This window comes from Excalfactoria chinensis, chromosome 3 (genome assembly GCF_039878825.1).
Source record: "Excalfactoria chinensis isolate bCotChi1 chromosome 3, bCotChi1.hap2, whole genome shotgun sequence".
NCBI lineage: Eukaryota > Metazoa > Chordata > Aves > Galliformes > Phasianidae > Excalfactoria > Excalfactoria chinensis.
The window spans coordinates 33,992,305-34,008,078 of record NC_092827.1 but is presented as its reverse complement, the minus strand read 5'-3'; the positions used below and the strand labels follow the sequence as shown (position 1 = coordinate 34,008,078).

At 37.5% G+C, this 15,774-nt stretch overlaps 1 protein-coding gene across 4 annotated transcripts in view; it reads left to right on the top strand.

Moving 5' to 3' along the window:
• MAP3K7 (mitogen-activated protein kinase kinase kinase 7) overlaps nt 1-13,788 on the top strand; it is a 52,242-nt gene extending 38,454 nt beyond the window's left edge. For 3 of the 4 annotated variants that reach the window (XM_072331585.1, XM_072331584.1, XM_072331586.1), the window contains 4 exons: nt 4,563-4,671; nt 7,450-7,511; nt 8,054-8,169; nt 10,597-13,788. In XM_072331585.1, the coding sequence (XP_072187686.1) occupies nt 4,563-4,671; nt 7,450-7,511; nt 8,054-8,169; nt 10,597-10,777 (468 nt within the window). In that variant the 3' untranslated portion in view covers nt 10,778-13,788. Of the gene's footprint in view, nt 1-4,562; nt 4,672-6,513; nt 6,601-7,449; nt 7,512-8,053; nt 8,170-10,596 lie in introns of all 4 variants that reach the window. The other variant, XM_072331587.1, reaches the window with a different exon arrangement.
• Nucleotides 13,789-15,774: the final 1,986 nt, after the last annotated feature.

Genomic DNA, 15,774 nt, shown 5'->3' with positions numbered 1-15,774 from the left:
AGATTTCTATAAGCTCTGGATTTTGCTATCTAAATGTTTATTTAAAATCTTGAACTGCTATCTATATAAGGAATCTACTAGCCAAAGCAGAAAAAACATCTGTAAATAGTGTAGCTCTGGTCAGTTTATGCCATCTCCCTACATGCACCATACCCTATATAGGTTATCTTCACTAATTCGAAAATCCCCTTCCCCCTCCCTCTCTTCATTGCAGACATCCTTCTTTCCTGCATACCATTCTCCCTTAAACCCACCCTTTGGCATTGGCTTCTTCATTCAACTACCATAGCACTTTGTGCTTCCACTCCCATACCCAGTGCTTTTAAGCCCCTATCCCACTCAAAATTATGTTGTACTTTTTCTTTTGTTTGTTTTTTCTTACTTTAAACCGCTTGACTGATTAGTGAAGCTGATCAGAAATCATTATAAACACGTTTTTTTTCTGGAAATAGCCAACGTGAATATAAATTTATTCTACAGTGTTTTGGAGTTGTTTTTTTTTTAATCAAGATTTTTCCTGCTCAGAATGGATTTTTCTGTTGAGGTGGAGGAAAACATGGTACAAGTATACAGTGGTTTGCAGTACTTACCTGACAAGGGTAGACCAAGGCTTATGACTCCCTGCTTAGCTTTGGTTGTTTTAACCTGAAATTGTGTTATGTTTTGTGATTTCTCTCTCTGGGTACTGCATAGAAATCTTTGAGTGGTTTTGACTATTATTATTTTTAATAATTGTATTCAGTCTTAAGACATTTTCCAGTAATGCCTGAGTACTGGTTCTATCAAAACATCAGACAGTAATAGCACTTTACTGCTCAGCTGACCCTTTTACACTGAGAGCTTAGGTAGGAAAATGTACTACAACAAAGGTTCTCAGTGGCCGAACCAACCGTTGGAGTGGCTTGCTGATGAGAACCTATGTATTAAGTCACAGGACTTGGTGAAAAGTCATATGCTCTAGTGCTTGGTGACCTTAGACTGGACTTAAAGTTTCAAGAGCAGTACTGACGTAATGTTTTTCCTGCAGTTATATTCTGCAGCCTCATCTGTTTCCATCCATATACTGTGATGGCCTACTCATTTTTCCACTATTTTTTTTTTTTTTTTTTTTTACTGATCAGATCATTTTAAGACCTCATTGAACTATGATGTCTGTGGCTGTCCATTAACCACTGTTCTTTCCTAAACACCTTTGTATTGCAAAAATAGATGTGTACTGAACTGCAACCACAAAAAGCTTAGGAAGGCTTCATGGAGCACAAAAATCCTGCCGCTTCTGATATCACAATATCAAATACCTCTTAAACTCTTTTTTTTTTTTTTTTTTTTTTTTTTTTTTTTTTTTTTTTTTTGTGACAGCTCTTGCTGAGCCTTAATAATTCTTAGTGTACTTTGAAGTGGGGAAAATAACATCATTGTCCAAACATTCCTTAAGCTCTGGCAGCTTGGGGTCCTGCTGAGCACTGCCTTAGGCAGCCTTTTCCAGGGCCCAACTGCCATCTGATGAAGAACTTTTTCCTGTTATCAACCTGACACACTGACACAGCTCCATTCTGTTTCCTTGGGCCCTGTTGCTGTCATCAGAGAGCAGAGCACAGTGCTGCCCCTCCACTCCCTGTGAGGAGCTGCAGGCCAACCCCAGCCTGCTCTGCTCTGGGCTGAACAAACCAGGGAACCTCACCTGCTCCTCATATATCTTCTCCTGCAGGTCCTTCACTACATTTGTAGCACTCCTTAGGACACTTTCTAATAATTTTGTGTCCTTTTTGTACTGTGGCACCCAAAGCTGCACACAGTGCTCCAGGTGAGGCTTCGCCAGCGCAATGTAGAGCAGGACAATCATAGAATCAAATAATGTTTTGATTTGGCATCTAGTTCCAGCCCCCATGCTATAGGCAGAGACATGTCCCTCCAGACAAGGTTGCTCAAAGCAGCCTGGCCTTGAATGCCTTCATGGTGGGGTCATTCACAGCCTCTCTGGACAATCTGTTCCAGTGTCTCTCACAGTAAATAATTTCTCCCTAATATCTAGTCTAAATCTACCCTCTTTTTCAGTTTAAAGCCATTTCCCCTCATCCTGTTGCTACATGCCCTTATGAAAAGTCCCTCCCCAGCTTTCCTTCAGGATGCCCTTTCTTCAGTCATCTAGCGATGCTTTGCTTGATGCATCTCAAGATAGGTTGGCCTAGTATAGGGTTAAAACTACAAAAAGTCTGCTTGGCATACTGTGATGTCTGGAAGGGTGAAAGGTGATCCATGAATGAATAACAGGAACCGACTGCTAAAGAGCAGTCACTGGCTAACCTTCAGAGAGGCTGGTGTCAGGGAAGGTGGCTGCAGTTCAGTGTTATACCAGGGAAGCTGAAGCATCTTACTCAGCGCACTCAAACACTGTAATCTAACATGTGTTCGCATTTGAGAACTTTTCTTGGATTTTTGTGATGCTTTTTAAATATGCTTCTGATAAAAATCCTTCACTCCTATCTCTAGTATCTCATAGGTCTAAACAATCTGGTACAGCATGCAATGCAGTATAGCATAGCTTGCAATTTAGCTTGCTAGTGTACTTCTCAGGTCCCACTTGCTACAACCTAAATACTCAACAAATTTCTTTTTGTTTTAAAGTCTTACACTTTGCTATAAAAGATTGCTCTGTCTTCTTGTCCGTGTTTATCACTCATGTCTGAGCACATTACCAGTAAACAACAGGCTTCCTAATGTCAACAAAGACTTCAACACAAATGCTTTTTCAAAATTTCTAATGCAGTCATCCTGATAGTATCATCCCATTGGATTCTTTCTACAACAGTCTCTGGCTACTAACACAAAACATTAAAAGGTTAATAACAATGAAACTACTCCTCTTCATGTTGCTTATCATGCCTCTGTCAAAGAAGGAATGCACAGCTAATGGATAAATTTCCATCCCGGTTTGGCAATTCCTTTGTTCTTAATAGAGTTTCACATCACTCTCTGAATTTATTTCCCTTGATATGGCAGAAAACACTCAGAATGAATTTCCTCAGCATCTGAAGATTGAAATCATTTGAAGAAAATCAGATAGCTTAAGCAAATACATACGGGCATTTCAAATAATTACAGGGTTTTTTTTAACAACTATTTCTACAGTAGCTGCATACTTTGCAAACATTTTTCCATTGCATAAGCAAGCAAAAACAAAGTGTTCAGGGTTGGCACAGGGACAGTGATAACTGCTGCAAAATAAGGTTTGCATTTGAAACAATTTTTAAAGCTCTGAGAAGGTAATAATTGAGCCGTGTTTCTGACTTCCCTCTTTTACCCAGTGGACTTGAATTATTGTTCTTTTAAAGATGTTTCATTTTAGAAAGCATGGGCATTTACTGTTATAGGTCTCATGTGTGCTGTTTAATAGCGTGTTTTGCTAGCCTCTTAAACTGAAGCAATTACTGGAGAAACATGTTGTAAGGCAGTTGAAATAATGGGTATTTCAGTGTAGAATCTTGCTACTCTTCGGATTGTAGCTGGACTGACTGAAATCCTGGCTTTAAAAATTAATTTAAGGTATGATACTTGGAAATCGAAGTCATAAAGAACTGCAGCTTCCAGGTAATGTGCATTTGAGTGCTCCTTTTAAAAAACTGGGACAGCCAGTTAATCATTCAATTAACAGTGCACTGTTTAGAAAATAATTGTCATTTAATGGCATTTTTTCATTTGACACAAGCGTTTTCCTGCAAAACATGGCGGGGTCTGTACTTTTAAGGGCTTTACTGTGTTTGCTTTCTGCCAGTGAGAAGATAAATGAAATACAGTAGTACATATTGTAAACTGGAATTCTGAAAGAGAAGCTAAGTATGGTAATGATAGTAGTATGAGCTTCTGTGCTTTGGTAAAAAAAAGGGATTTAAATAGTTGGGCTTTTTATTAATACAGAATTTTGCTTTGGTTTTTAATTTGCTTTGAAGAAGAGAATTTCCACAATTTCTAATTTAGTTTAATAAATTGTTTAAATGGATTGCTTTGATTAAACACTTTTTCATGTTTTCTGAGGATTAATCATTTAAGTTCTGAGTTAACATAGGAATCACAACTAAAACTGTAGATTAGTACTTTACAGTGAAATGCAATTACTAAAGTTCAATCCTTTATTTGAATGTAGTTGATGTTTAATCAATGAATGCAGAAATAAAACTTTATTCCTTCTTTATTTTACGGAGCTGATGGAATTCCCCAAACAGTGTTGTGAGAACTACTATGTGTAGTGTAGTGCTTTTATATAAAGATTTTTAATGCGTTGTTCAACAGTCCTTTTCACTATTCTGAATAGAAAAACTGCAGCCTTTTCTTCTTATATGGTAAAGATGAAGAAGAGGTGATGATGAAATCCATGCAATACATGTAAAGTTCATGAAGCTGTCTGGAAAGCTTTCAGGGTAAAAGGTTTGCAAGAGGTCTGGAGAAATATATGTTAAGGTTCTTCACATTGATTTTTTTTATTTTAATACCGTTTTGTAAAATAAATGTTTTGAAAAAGCTTCTCTTAACTTTCCTTGTCACTTTGTTTTGTTTTATCATTTCAGGAGAGTAGAAACAGCAGTAGATCATCTAGTCCTAGTGTGAGAATGATCACTACCTCGGGACCAACCTCTGAAAAGCCAACTCGTAATCCATGGACACCTGATGATGCAGGTAGTTCATTAGTTAAACATTTTAGAAGAGAAACAATTGATTACGTTATAGGGCATGTGCCTATGTATAGAATTAGGGTGTGAAAGTGATAGTCTGTTTTAATGCCCCATAGGTTAAATCATTTTACTGTTGCTTTGTTTTGGACATCTGCCATGAAAACTTTCCCTAAAGATGGTGTTGAATTAGATAAGCTTGTGGGAATTATGCTTGTTACAAAATACTGTACGTATGCAGTGATGCGACTATTTAACAAAGATCTCTGAGAACCAGTTTTGGTTATAATGTATTATTGTGGAGTGAGGGGAGTGGACATATTGCAGCGTTTTAGTCTCGTGCATTTGTATTATGAATGCATGGATAAAGCTTTCATTGCTCTGACTTCTGGAATGAAATGCTACTTAGGTGAGTACCAGCTGGAATACATTTATTTATTTTTTGATCTGTGTTGAAATTTTGCTCCTATACAGTGTATGCACAAAATTTACTGTTCTTAAGTGAACTAATCTAAGTAATCTACTATAGCATCACTGTTCTTTTGTTATGAAATATGATTAAGACTATTCAAAATAGCTGAATTTGATCTTGAAGAAAATAATGCATGCCATTGTGAAAAGAACCAATGCTAGACTGCATGGAAATGATGGATCCCCGCTAATTCCTTTTTAGAATACAAATAAGTTTTACATTTTCATTACTGGAATGTACCTGTTGAATCTTAGGCTTAAAGTCAAGACTTAAACAATTCTATAATTCTCGATTCTATGATTTCGTAGTCCTTTAAATTCTGAAACCTTTCACTTGTGATCTGTTTCATCTTTGGCTGATCAGATTCTGTCATTCTTTTCCTGTAACCAACTGCAAAATGGAAATTCACATATGGACTGATTTGGTGCCAGCATATATGTGTGTACTCGTATTTTACCAAATATAAGGTGACTCTGAGTGTAAGATGTGTACTTCTTTCCCCTGTTTTAGTGAGAGGAGAGCAGCATACTCTTGTACTTTGCCTCTTTGCTTTCTTCTTTCTGTCCATCATTACTTTGCCTAATCGCACACTATGCCTAGTAACATACAATTCCCAAAGCCCTTGCTTTCCACCATAGCTCACTCCGTGCCTTCCTTTGTGCTTCCAAGTTGCTTTGGACAGTGAGCATTTACGGGATTTGCTGCTTGACATGGAAGCAATCTCTTACCATTAGTTGAATACACAGTTTGCTGGGAACCAGAAGTTGCTTATCTTATGCCAGTGCAGAGGCAGTTTGTCTTAAATGTTTGGCCTTAAATGCAGCACGCTGCTGGAGCTAATGTTAAGTCTATTAGTTGGTGACTTTCTTGCTCACAGAAATTGCTCACCTTATACTCAGGTAAATACAGAATGTACCATGTGTATTCTTTCATATTAGGTTTATGCAGTTCTTAAACAAAGGTTTCTATTTTTAAACAGATAAATCAGTTTTCTATTAAAGAGAGTGTGTTATTAAGAAATTGAGGCAAAGCGATAAAATGAGGACACAGCCAAATCTGATCAATCACAGGAAAAGTTACAGCTCTGTTATACATGACCAGAAGCTCAGGAATGTAATCTGAAGTTTCTTGCATGCATTGATGTGTTTGAAGCATTGCAATAACTCCCTTGCTGTAGCAGTATTCCATGTATGGCAGTAGTCAAATGCAGGGAAGGCCTTTAATATTGTTCTTACCTATGACACTGTGGTGATTAAGTCTCTCTGACTTTTGTTTTATTATTTTTATTTATTTTTACCACCTTCTAGTTTCCTTACAAGCATAGACTTAACCACTTTTTCTCCATTCCCACCCTCTTATTTCTGTTTCCTTTTGAAGCTGCTCTTGGAGATAGCATAGTCTTTGAGGGCAACACCTTAGTTTCTCTACCACGACTACTCTGTGGCAGGTGCTTTTGGGGTATGGGTAAGCAGCCCCTTTTTTTTCCCACCTACCCTTCTCCATATAATTCTCTAGTAGCAATAATGCAGCTGTAAAATCAGTAGTGTCTTAATGTGTCTTTACTCCTATGTCTCTTCAAGCTTAACAGTAACTTTGTGATCCCCAAATTCTGGGCTTCCAAAAGATGCAACCTATAAGAATTGAGAACCATTTTAAGTATAGAATGAAAGAAGTAGAGAAAGCCAAAGCAAATGCAGTGCAAGAAAAGAGCAGCCAGACCCAGGAGATAGGCTGGTTATTGTATTTCTTGCTGTCCACAAAGTGTCTCTACAGAGCAAAGGAGATGGTTGCCCTAGAGCATGTTGTGAGGAAGATACTTGAACTCCTCACCAAGAGTTGGTTTCAGTACTGAGCAGGAGGTTGTGCTTTTTCTATTTTGGCAGAGTTGGTTTGCACAGCTTCTAATTTTAAAATCATTAGATGCATGGCTGGCTGGCTGATCTTTCATAAACAAGAATGAAATGGCAATTTCTTTTTTTTTTTTTTGTAAGCAGAGGACATGAAGGCAAACTGTGCAAAAATAGTATTTTTCAAGTCTGTGTGCTGATAAATGACTTCTAGAAATGTAGGATATTCACCTTAATCTTTATTTCTTCTTGATACGATAGACCATATTTTTGAAGTTCTTTATCAGAAAAAAAAAAAAAAATCACCTGCCTTGGGATTGGAACACTGCTATTTTCTGCTATTTCCATTTGCCTTTTCATCTTCAGATTGTGTATTGTGAAATGACGTAGTATTATGGGTTTTGTCCTATAAAAATAGAGCTCCATTTAAAAATGCACTAAAATCTTATTGTTATTATTGTTACAGAGACCAATGGGTCAGATAACTCCATCCCAATGGCATATCTTACATTAGATCATCAGTTACAGGTAACAAACATGCTTTGTTTCACCTCTCGTTCTAATGTGTGAATTTGGGACTGCAAAATATAGTGCCACATATTTACCTGTGTTTATATTCTGTCTAACTTTTGACCAAGGCTAAAAAAAATATATTATGTAATCTGAGATTAGTTGACTCAGATTTGATCAAGCTATTAAAAACAGGCTCTGGGAAACATGATCCATAAAAACAAATGTAATCTGAGTGACCGTCAAAATAAGACATCCTTTGCTTGAGTTTTACTGAATCAAATTGTTGCATTCACTGTAATTGTTATGCATGTAATTAAAAACTACTTTGATTTTTGCTCCTTTTGATAAAGAGGCTGTCAGATGAATAACTGCAGATTGGAGATTTGAGTTGACTTTGACACTAGTGCAGTAAAATTTTTCAGAGCATGGTTTAACACTTATTTTTAAAAGCTTACTGTTTTTCCGAAGATGTTATAAATACTTCGTGGAGACGTTCTAACATGTTGTACACTGAGATATCAGTTCATTAGTTTTTAACATGTCTGATTTATTTTCAGCCTCTAGCACCATGCCCGAACTCCAAAGAATCTATGGCTGTGTTTGAACAGCACTGCAAAATGGCACAAGAATATATGAAAGTTCAGACAGAAATTGCATTGCTGTTGCAGAGGAAGTAAGTGATCTGTGACTGCTATTTTAGGCTTTACAAAGTAACAGTTCATAGACCATGATCATTTTTCAGGCCTAATCTCTTAGAAATACTGAACTACTCTCCACAGGTGAGATATTCAGAGAGGGAACTAAACTTTTAATCAATATCAAGGCTTTTCTGGAAAAGTCTACCTTAAAGTTTATGGGACATTTGTCTATGTACCATAGTAGTTCTGTGGTTTACATCATTGCAAATAGAAGATCTGGATTGATGAGGAACCTTGGAATTTAATTTCACTCGCTGTATAGTAAGACTTTCAATTGCATTATAGAATTTTAGGTAATAGCTCAATATTACTTATTTAGCAGTTAGTTTTCATGTTATATCCAACTTTTGTCAATCAAGCTGATCAGTATTTTGTCAATCAGTGTTATCAAAACACATACCATGTTTTTCTAGTAGGAGTTTAGGACCTAATACATGAAAGCTGCTATGTACTTTCTTATGGTGTACATGTATACATGAAGAAACTGCTTGGATGTACTGTTGGATTGGAGCCAAAGTTATTGCTGATTCAGAATGTCCATTTGCAGTGCATTCTGTTGTGTTTTGCTTCACACCATTTCTGTTTCCTGGTGCTGAGGTGCAGTTCTTAGAGGTCATAAATACTTAATGAACCAAGTAACCAGCTTGCTACCCACCAGCTTCTAAGCCATTGCAGGCAAGCTGTTGTATACAAGGAGCTTGCCTTGGTGTTTATGGAATAGCTGAAGAACAAAAAAAAAATGTGTATAAATATATGTATTCACTTCTGACTTAGCATCTTGAGAACATTTTTTATTTCCAATTACAGTTAGCATTTGCATAGCTCATGAAGAAATGCTGAAACAGGAGTGAAGATCTTAATTTTATTTCCGTTGTCCCTCAGGACTGATTGGCAATATAAAAACAGGCTTCTGTTTCAAAACTAATTCTTACCTTTTGATTTCTGCTTTTTCTTGTTTTCCCCATACTGTCTGTATATAGATTTATCCCCATTGTTTTTGCTTAGTCAGAACATAATTGCTCTTAGTTGTGAAACAAAAAATAGTGCTGTGATTGATGTATTTAATGTTGTTTGAGGTAATAATTATTCTATAAGGGTTGAACTATTAAGTTTCTTTAACTGTAATTACAAACCATATGGCAACAATTAATTAACAACATGAACTTTCTCTACTATTTTGTTGCTAGATTACTGTTGGCAGTTTGCCTTCTTGACACCTCATAAACAAATAGTAAAACAAACTGCAATCTATTTAGCTACGTCCATTTTGTAGGATAATTTCAACAAGTTTCTTAGTGCATTTGCTCCTCTAAAATTGTTGCTTAAAAATGTATTGAATCCTTAATGCATTAATAGAGTGAAATCACAGCTACAAAAATAATCTGCCTAATTTTGCTTCCCACTGCTTTAAAATATACAGCTCAAAGTGCAAAACAGCAGTTCAGTGGGAAGTTACCAGTTACTGTGGTGTTTTTCCAAAGATCAACAAAAACAACACAAAACCTTAGCATGAGTGATGTTATAAGGGCACGTAAAGCACAGAATACTGTTCTTTCAGCTTTGAACTTTCGTGATGAAATCTTAACTGAATCATTCAGGTAATTCCAAATGTGGTTTTGTTTTAATGCTGCCTGTAAATAATTAGGATGCTGGGGGGAGAGAAAGAAAAACCTCCACAACCTTATGTTTCATGGAAAATTGTGATACAGAAACTAACAGATACAATTGTAGAGTATTTGTTCCTCCAACAGTAGTCGCTAAAAAACATTTTAGATGATTATTGCATAAATTAGCTCAAGTAATTATTGGAAAAATGTTCTGCCTAATTCTGCTTTCCACAGCTTTAGGAAGGTTGGTTCCAAATAGAAAACAGCAAAACAGCATTTCACTAAAATCTTACCTAAATTATTGCAGGCTTTTCCTCTTGAGTTGCTTACTGCATTGTTGAATATACATCTACTAAAGGGTTAAATTTGGTTAAATGTATAAATTTCTCTGTGGATCCTTTGATGTTCTACACCTGAAAGCTATTATTATTAAACGGACAATAGTAGTGATTGAGGCTGTTTTCCAGCTGTTTAAATGTTTAAATGTGGATTTGATTTGGAAGAGAATTTCTCCCCGGACTATAGTAAAGAATAAGATTTCTGTCAACTTGATTTTTTGCACGAAATGTCAACAGCCATGAATTCAGGCTGATAATCAAACAAGTATTTGAAACATATGAGGTCATCTTGAGGGACATGGTTTACTGGGCATGGTGGGGATGGATTAATGGCTGGACTTGATAATCTTAGAGGTCTTCTCCAAACTTAATGATTCCTTGATTCTATGATGCGTTCCTGCTCAAAAGGATGTAAATTATAATTGATGGGTTTTTCGTTTGTTTGTTTTTACTGTAGGCAAGAATTAATAGCAGAACTGGACCAGGATGAAAAAGACCAGCAAAATACATCCCGTCTGGTACAAGAACATAAAAAGCTGTTAGATGAAAATAAAAGTCTCTCAACTTATTATCAGCAATGCAAAAAACAATTAGAGGTCATCAGAAATCAGCAACAGAAACGGCCAGGCACATCATGATTTCCTGGGACCTTTCAAATGAAAAAAATATGCACAGAAAAGACTGATTTTTTTTTTTTTAATTGTTATTACTATCCCTTATTATGACAACTCATGAGTGTTAGCTTCTCGGTGTGATCTGTATTTGTCTGCTACACTTAACATCATTTAATATTTCCTTTTCCTACGGTGGACATCTGATTCAACAGGTTAATGAGATAAGGTGAGAAAACAGTGACTTGAATTAACCAACAGCCCTCAATCTAAAGCAAGAACAGTGGCTGTATGCATGCTCCTTGTGTGAAGGCTAGCCTAACAAGTGTTAAAGCGGCTGCTAAATTGTAAGATCTTGGTTTTAGTTTTTGGTGTTACCTCGTTAAGAGCAAAACAAAAACTTTCCTGTTTAAGAATGGCTTTGTTCCAGTGTCTCATCTCAAACAAATTTATCATTATTATTTTCAGGACGTAAACATGCACCAAGCTGCAGAGGTGATGTTGGCTGACCAGAGTAATTCATGATGCATTAGTGATGCCTTTTATCTGTAGTTGTAGTGTATTTTTTCCACCTGCAAAATGGTAGTCAAGCTGATGCCAACATCTTGGTTCAGTGCTTGATAGCCCTGCATTTTGACTAATATATTTGTTGTAATCTTGCATTCATAAAATATTTGAAGTAAAACACTGTATTTTCTTTACTTTCTTGGGGGGAATGACATGCAGTTTCATGCAGTTACTGTGCAGAAGTTATGAAAGCGATTCACTGGCTAAAATTGATCCCTTGTTTAGAAGAAACAAAAATGTGCAAAAATGTGTTTTAAGCCCTTAAAGCTTTTGGTCTCTGAAGCATTCTCAACATGAAATTCAGAAAACAAATTAACACAGATTTAAATACTCCCTTCATACCACTTCATATGAATTTCTTTTTTCTTTACAACTTATTTGTTGAACAGCACTTGCCGTAAATGCAAATAAGTTTGTTCTGGATAGGAAGAGAAAGGCTCAGGGGAATGAATTTATTTTAAGTAGCAAATTATGAAATGCTATTAAGTATGAAAACTGCAGAAGCTGTTTTGAAAATGAGGGAAAAGTCTTAAATCTCCATCAGGAATGTCGGTTATTCCACTCATTTGAGCATAGTTCAAAGTTCATCTCAGAATGTCCGCTGCTGCTTTTGTGAGCGAAGAATTGCATTTAGTGAACTCAAGAGGAATATGTAATGATCAGTGTGATTATTTGTCATTACTACATGGGAGAAAACATCTACAACTGCTTGTTTACATTGCACGTTGATTATTTGGTCTATGAGTTAACTTTTAACTGGTACAGAAATTAGTTATTTCTAAATAGAATAGAAAATTAGTCCTTACGTGAGCTCTTGGCACACTCAGGTGTCAGCAGGGCTTTAACAACTTTATTTTGCAGAGGGAAAATAAACGTTTAGCTGCTGAGCCCTTAAAATATGAGAGGTAATATGAACTTTGGCTTATGCTTATTTCAGAGTAATTATTTATGGCAACCCACGAGTACAACTTAGAAAACATTAATGGTAGAAATATCACGGTATTTTCTTTTTCCCTTCCTGCTTACCTGATAATAAACATCGATACTCTTCTGCTTATCTGTGAACAAGAAAAATGCCCAACAGTTTAATGAATGGTGTCACTCTGTCTTGAAAATAGGTCTGCTGTTGGCAAACTTTTAGGACTAAGAAACACGTCCCGCTTTTACTTAAATAAAGGAAGGGCTATCATTCCCAAAACCTTAGCAGATAATTTGATTAGTTAGATGAAACTGATATTGGGATCAACTTAAGGGCACACATATTTATAGTAAAATGTAATTGGTGGAGAAAATAACTGTAGTATTAGGAATAGCACAAGTTATCCAAAGCATTGCTGTTCACATACGTCTGTCCATCTACCAAAATGGACTCACTCCGTGCTCAACAGCTTGCTTATCATGTGCTTAAGCATCTCAAGTGGAGCACGTAAATGCTAATGCTTGACTTGAGATGCGTAGTAGAGAATTACACACACAAAATCATTTCCCAGAACAGTTTTTACCTGGTTGCCTCATCGTAAAATGGATTTGCTTCAAATAAGTCGATACTGTATACAGAGAGTCAATTTATGTCAAAATATGAATAACGAAAGTGAAAACAATGCTTCGTGGTACGTAAGACAAAAGCCAGTTCTAACAGAAGCTTTTGACTTTTCAGAATTCACGTTAAAAAGAACCTCAGATCATAAACCAAGTTCTGTGCTACCGGTGCACTGTTGATCCTGGCTCCATTTGGCAGCTGGGTAATAGTGCTGTTCTTGTGACTTACAAGGGGAGCTTGGAGTTTTGCCTTTGGCTTTCAAATTGTCCCTTTTCTTAAATGCACCATATATTTTTTAATTATTTGCCTATATTTTTTTCAGTGAAGTGTTCTGTGTGGCAAAATCTGTAGCAATTATTACGTAGCAATTTGGGCTATGAAGAGTTTAATAGCTTAACTTTCTAGTGACCGTTACTATTTTCATAAGGCTCTCGTTTTTAAAGTTGTTTACAAATGTACTTTTTTCCTCTTCTGTTAAACTATCTGGAGTGTTCAGGAGGTTTTTCATGTACTCTTTTGTCCGGTTAAAGCCATTCTTCTGGTAATGGAGGTTGAACACCTAGTTTTGTCCGGGCAGTGCCTTCTAGGAAAGGTAACAGGCTCTGCTTTTTGTTCAAGTATGTGTTCTGTAAGATACCATGTAACTGAAAGTATGCTTCTGTACACTGTGCAGTTCTTCCAAAAAATGCTTCTTTTTTTTTTAGGCTTGTTTGGGGTTTTTTTGTTGTTGGTGGGTTTTTTTTTTGTTTGTTTGTTTTTGGTTTTGTTTTTTTTCTGATGAGAAGCTGAAGATTGTAATTCAAAACTTGTATATAAAATGGTGAATGATTTCATATGATTCAGGAATGAGCAGTGTGGCTTTCTGCTACAGGGTTTTAATACTTTATTAGGAATCTCGTTAATAAAAGCTGTGCGACTTCCACAAACAGGTAATAAGGCTTTTGCCAGGGCATCCTTGATCTCTGCTGGAATCCCACGCTGGGTGGGGGACGATCATCACACAGTTGTTCCCGCCACTGACAGAAAATTCTTCTGTTATTAGCTCTTCCCTTCCTGTATGCAGAAGTGGGGCGTGGGATGAATATTCCTGGTCATAGCTGACTACTGAGGTATTTTAAGAATGCCACATCTTTCATACTGGTTCTGTGAGAAGATGAGCCCTCTTCTCCTGTTGTTCTTACAGATTCCTTTTCCCAGATTTTTTCTGTCCTATCTGTAATGGGTTTTATTCCCTGAGAGCTTCCTTTGTCATATCACAGATGGATGAAACCTTTAACTGTCTCCTTGCCTTTGAAGAACAAAAAACCTTGCCTCAGATCAGTTCTGAGCTGTTTCTGAACAACCTGGCCACTACAGGGGGTTGCATTTGACCCCTCAGAACGCTGCTTGAGGAGAATAATCTTGGAAAATAAATAACAATCCATGTACACATTCATGCACACATGTACAGCATTTTATCTGCTTAACATGTATAGGTATGGAGAGCTGTATCCAATCAGAATTTTTACATGTATTTTTATTTCCAAAACCCACTGAGCTGAGGGAGGTAAGCTTTCTGTAGAAAGCTTTTATTTCCTTTAAAATACTGTTAGATGCTATAAGCACGTGAGGTAAAGTTCCATAAGGACACGTGCATATAGATGTCTGTGCGAAAGAATGCACTGCAGAGCTGTGCCTCCATGGCCTTTTCCTGCTTGTGGGAACAGTTCTAATGTTGAGGGTTCTGCTATGAGTGGTTCAGCTTCACACCTGCACTCTGATTCTAGACATGGGGTGTACTTCATGAAAAAGTACTCAGTGTAAATACAAATCCCTGGACATTGGCATCCAAACCAGGAAAATGCAGGGAATATCTTCCCTTTTCTCTCCCACTGATGTCAAGGGCAAAAGGCAGCAGAGCAGCTGCATGTAGGCTGCCCTCCTCTGGTATTTAGGCAGAGGACCAAAGATTGACTCCCGTTCATATAGTAGCATATGTGCTCAGCACATGGGCTAGGTCACAAGCATAGCTCATAATGGAAAACCAGAAAAAAAGAATCCCTGGTTCTAGGAGACTTGAAAGTAATGATCTGGTAGGATAGGTGGGCCTAGAGCAGTTGGGCCAACTCTGAGCAATCTGTGGAGCCCCTGTGATGGCCCTGGCAGCTCCCGCTGGGTGAGAAGAAGAGCAAACAAAAGGCAGCATGAGAAAGGAGGAGAGCTACTTGCACTGAGCCCTTTAGACTGCATAGCTAGTGCCACCACTATACACATTTAAGACTGCTCAGATTTCCTTCTGAAGACAGGCAGCTACAAATTTCTTTCTAAAAGAGGGAATAAGTCATCCCGTGACGTGAGGATGCCTGTGTTTGCCCAAACACCACAACAGGAGTGATGCTGAGGGTTCTCAAGAGGCCCCAGGGGGCTTTGCTTTTGCTAGGCCCCAAAGGATTCTTCAAACAGCTGCCTCCCAAAAGTTAAACCTGGTACGTGCAAATCAGACTCTTATTAAAGTTTCTTACATCATCAGTGGCAGCCGGGCTAGAGCGGAGCCGCGAATGGTTGGGGAGGTAGGAGAGGCAGCTAATTTAGCTTGTCCTCTGAGCTCAGCCTGGGGCTGCATGCTCCAGGCACAAAGTATTTCTGTCACTCCAGGGCACAGATGAGGCCTAAGAGATAACACAAGGAGCCATGTTGCTGGGCACAGCTGTGCTTAAAATAAGAGTGAAGTTCAGCAGCCAAAAGCGGCAGCCTTGGAGCAGTTCTGTTGTCATAGGGGGTTTAACAACCATTCCAGGTGTCCGTGAATGCGGGGAAACACTGCAGTTGTAGTGAAATCTGAGGATTAGGTGAATCTGCTTATAGTCATCTAAAACACCACGTACAAGGAGATGCCTGAAGAACAAAGTGGGATTTTTGTTTAGATGGAGGAGGGGAA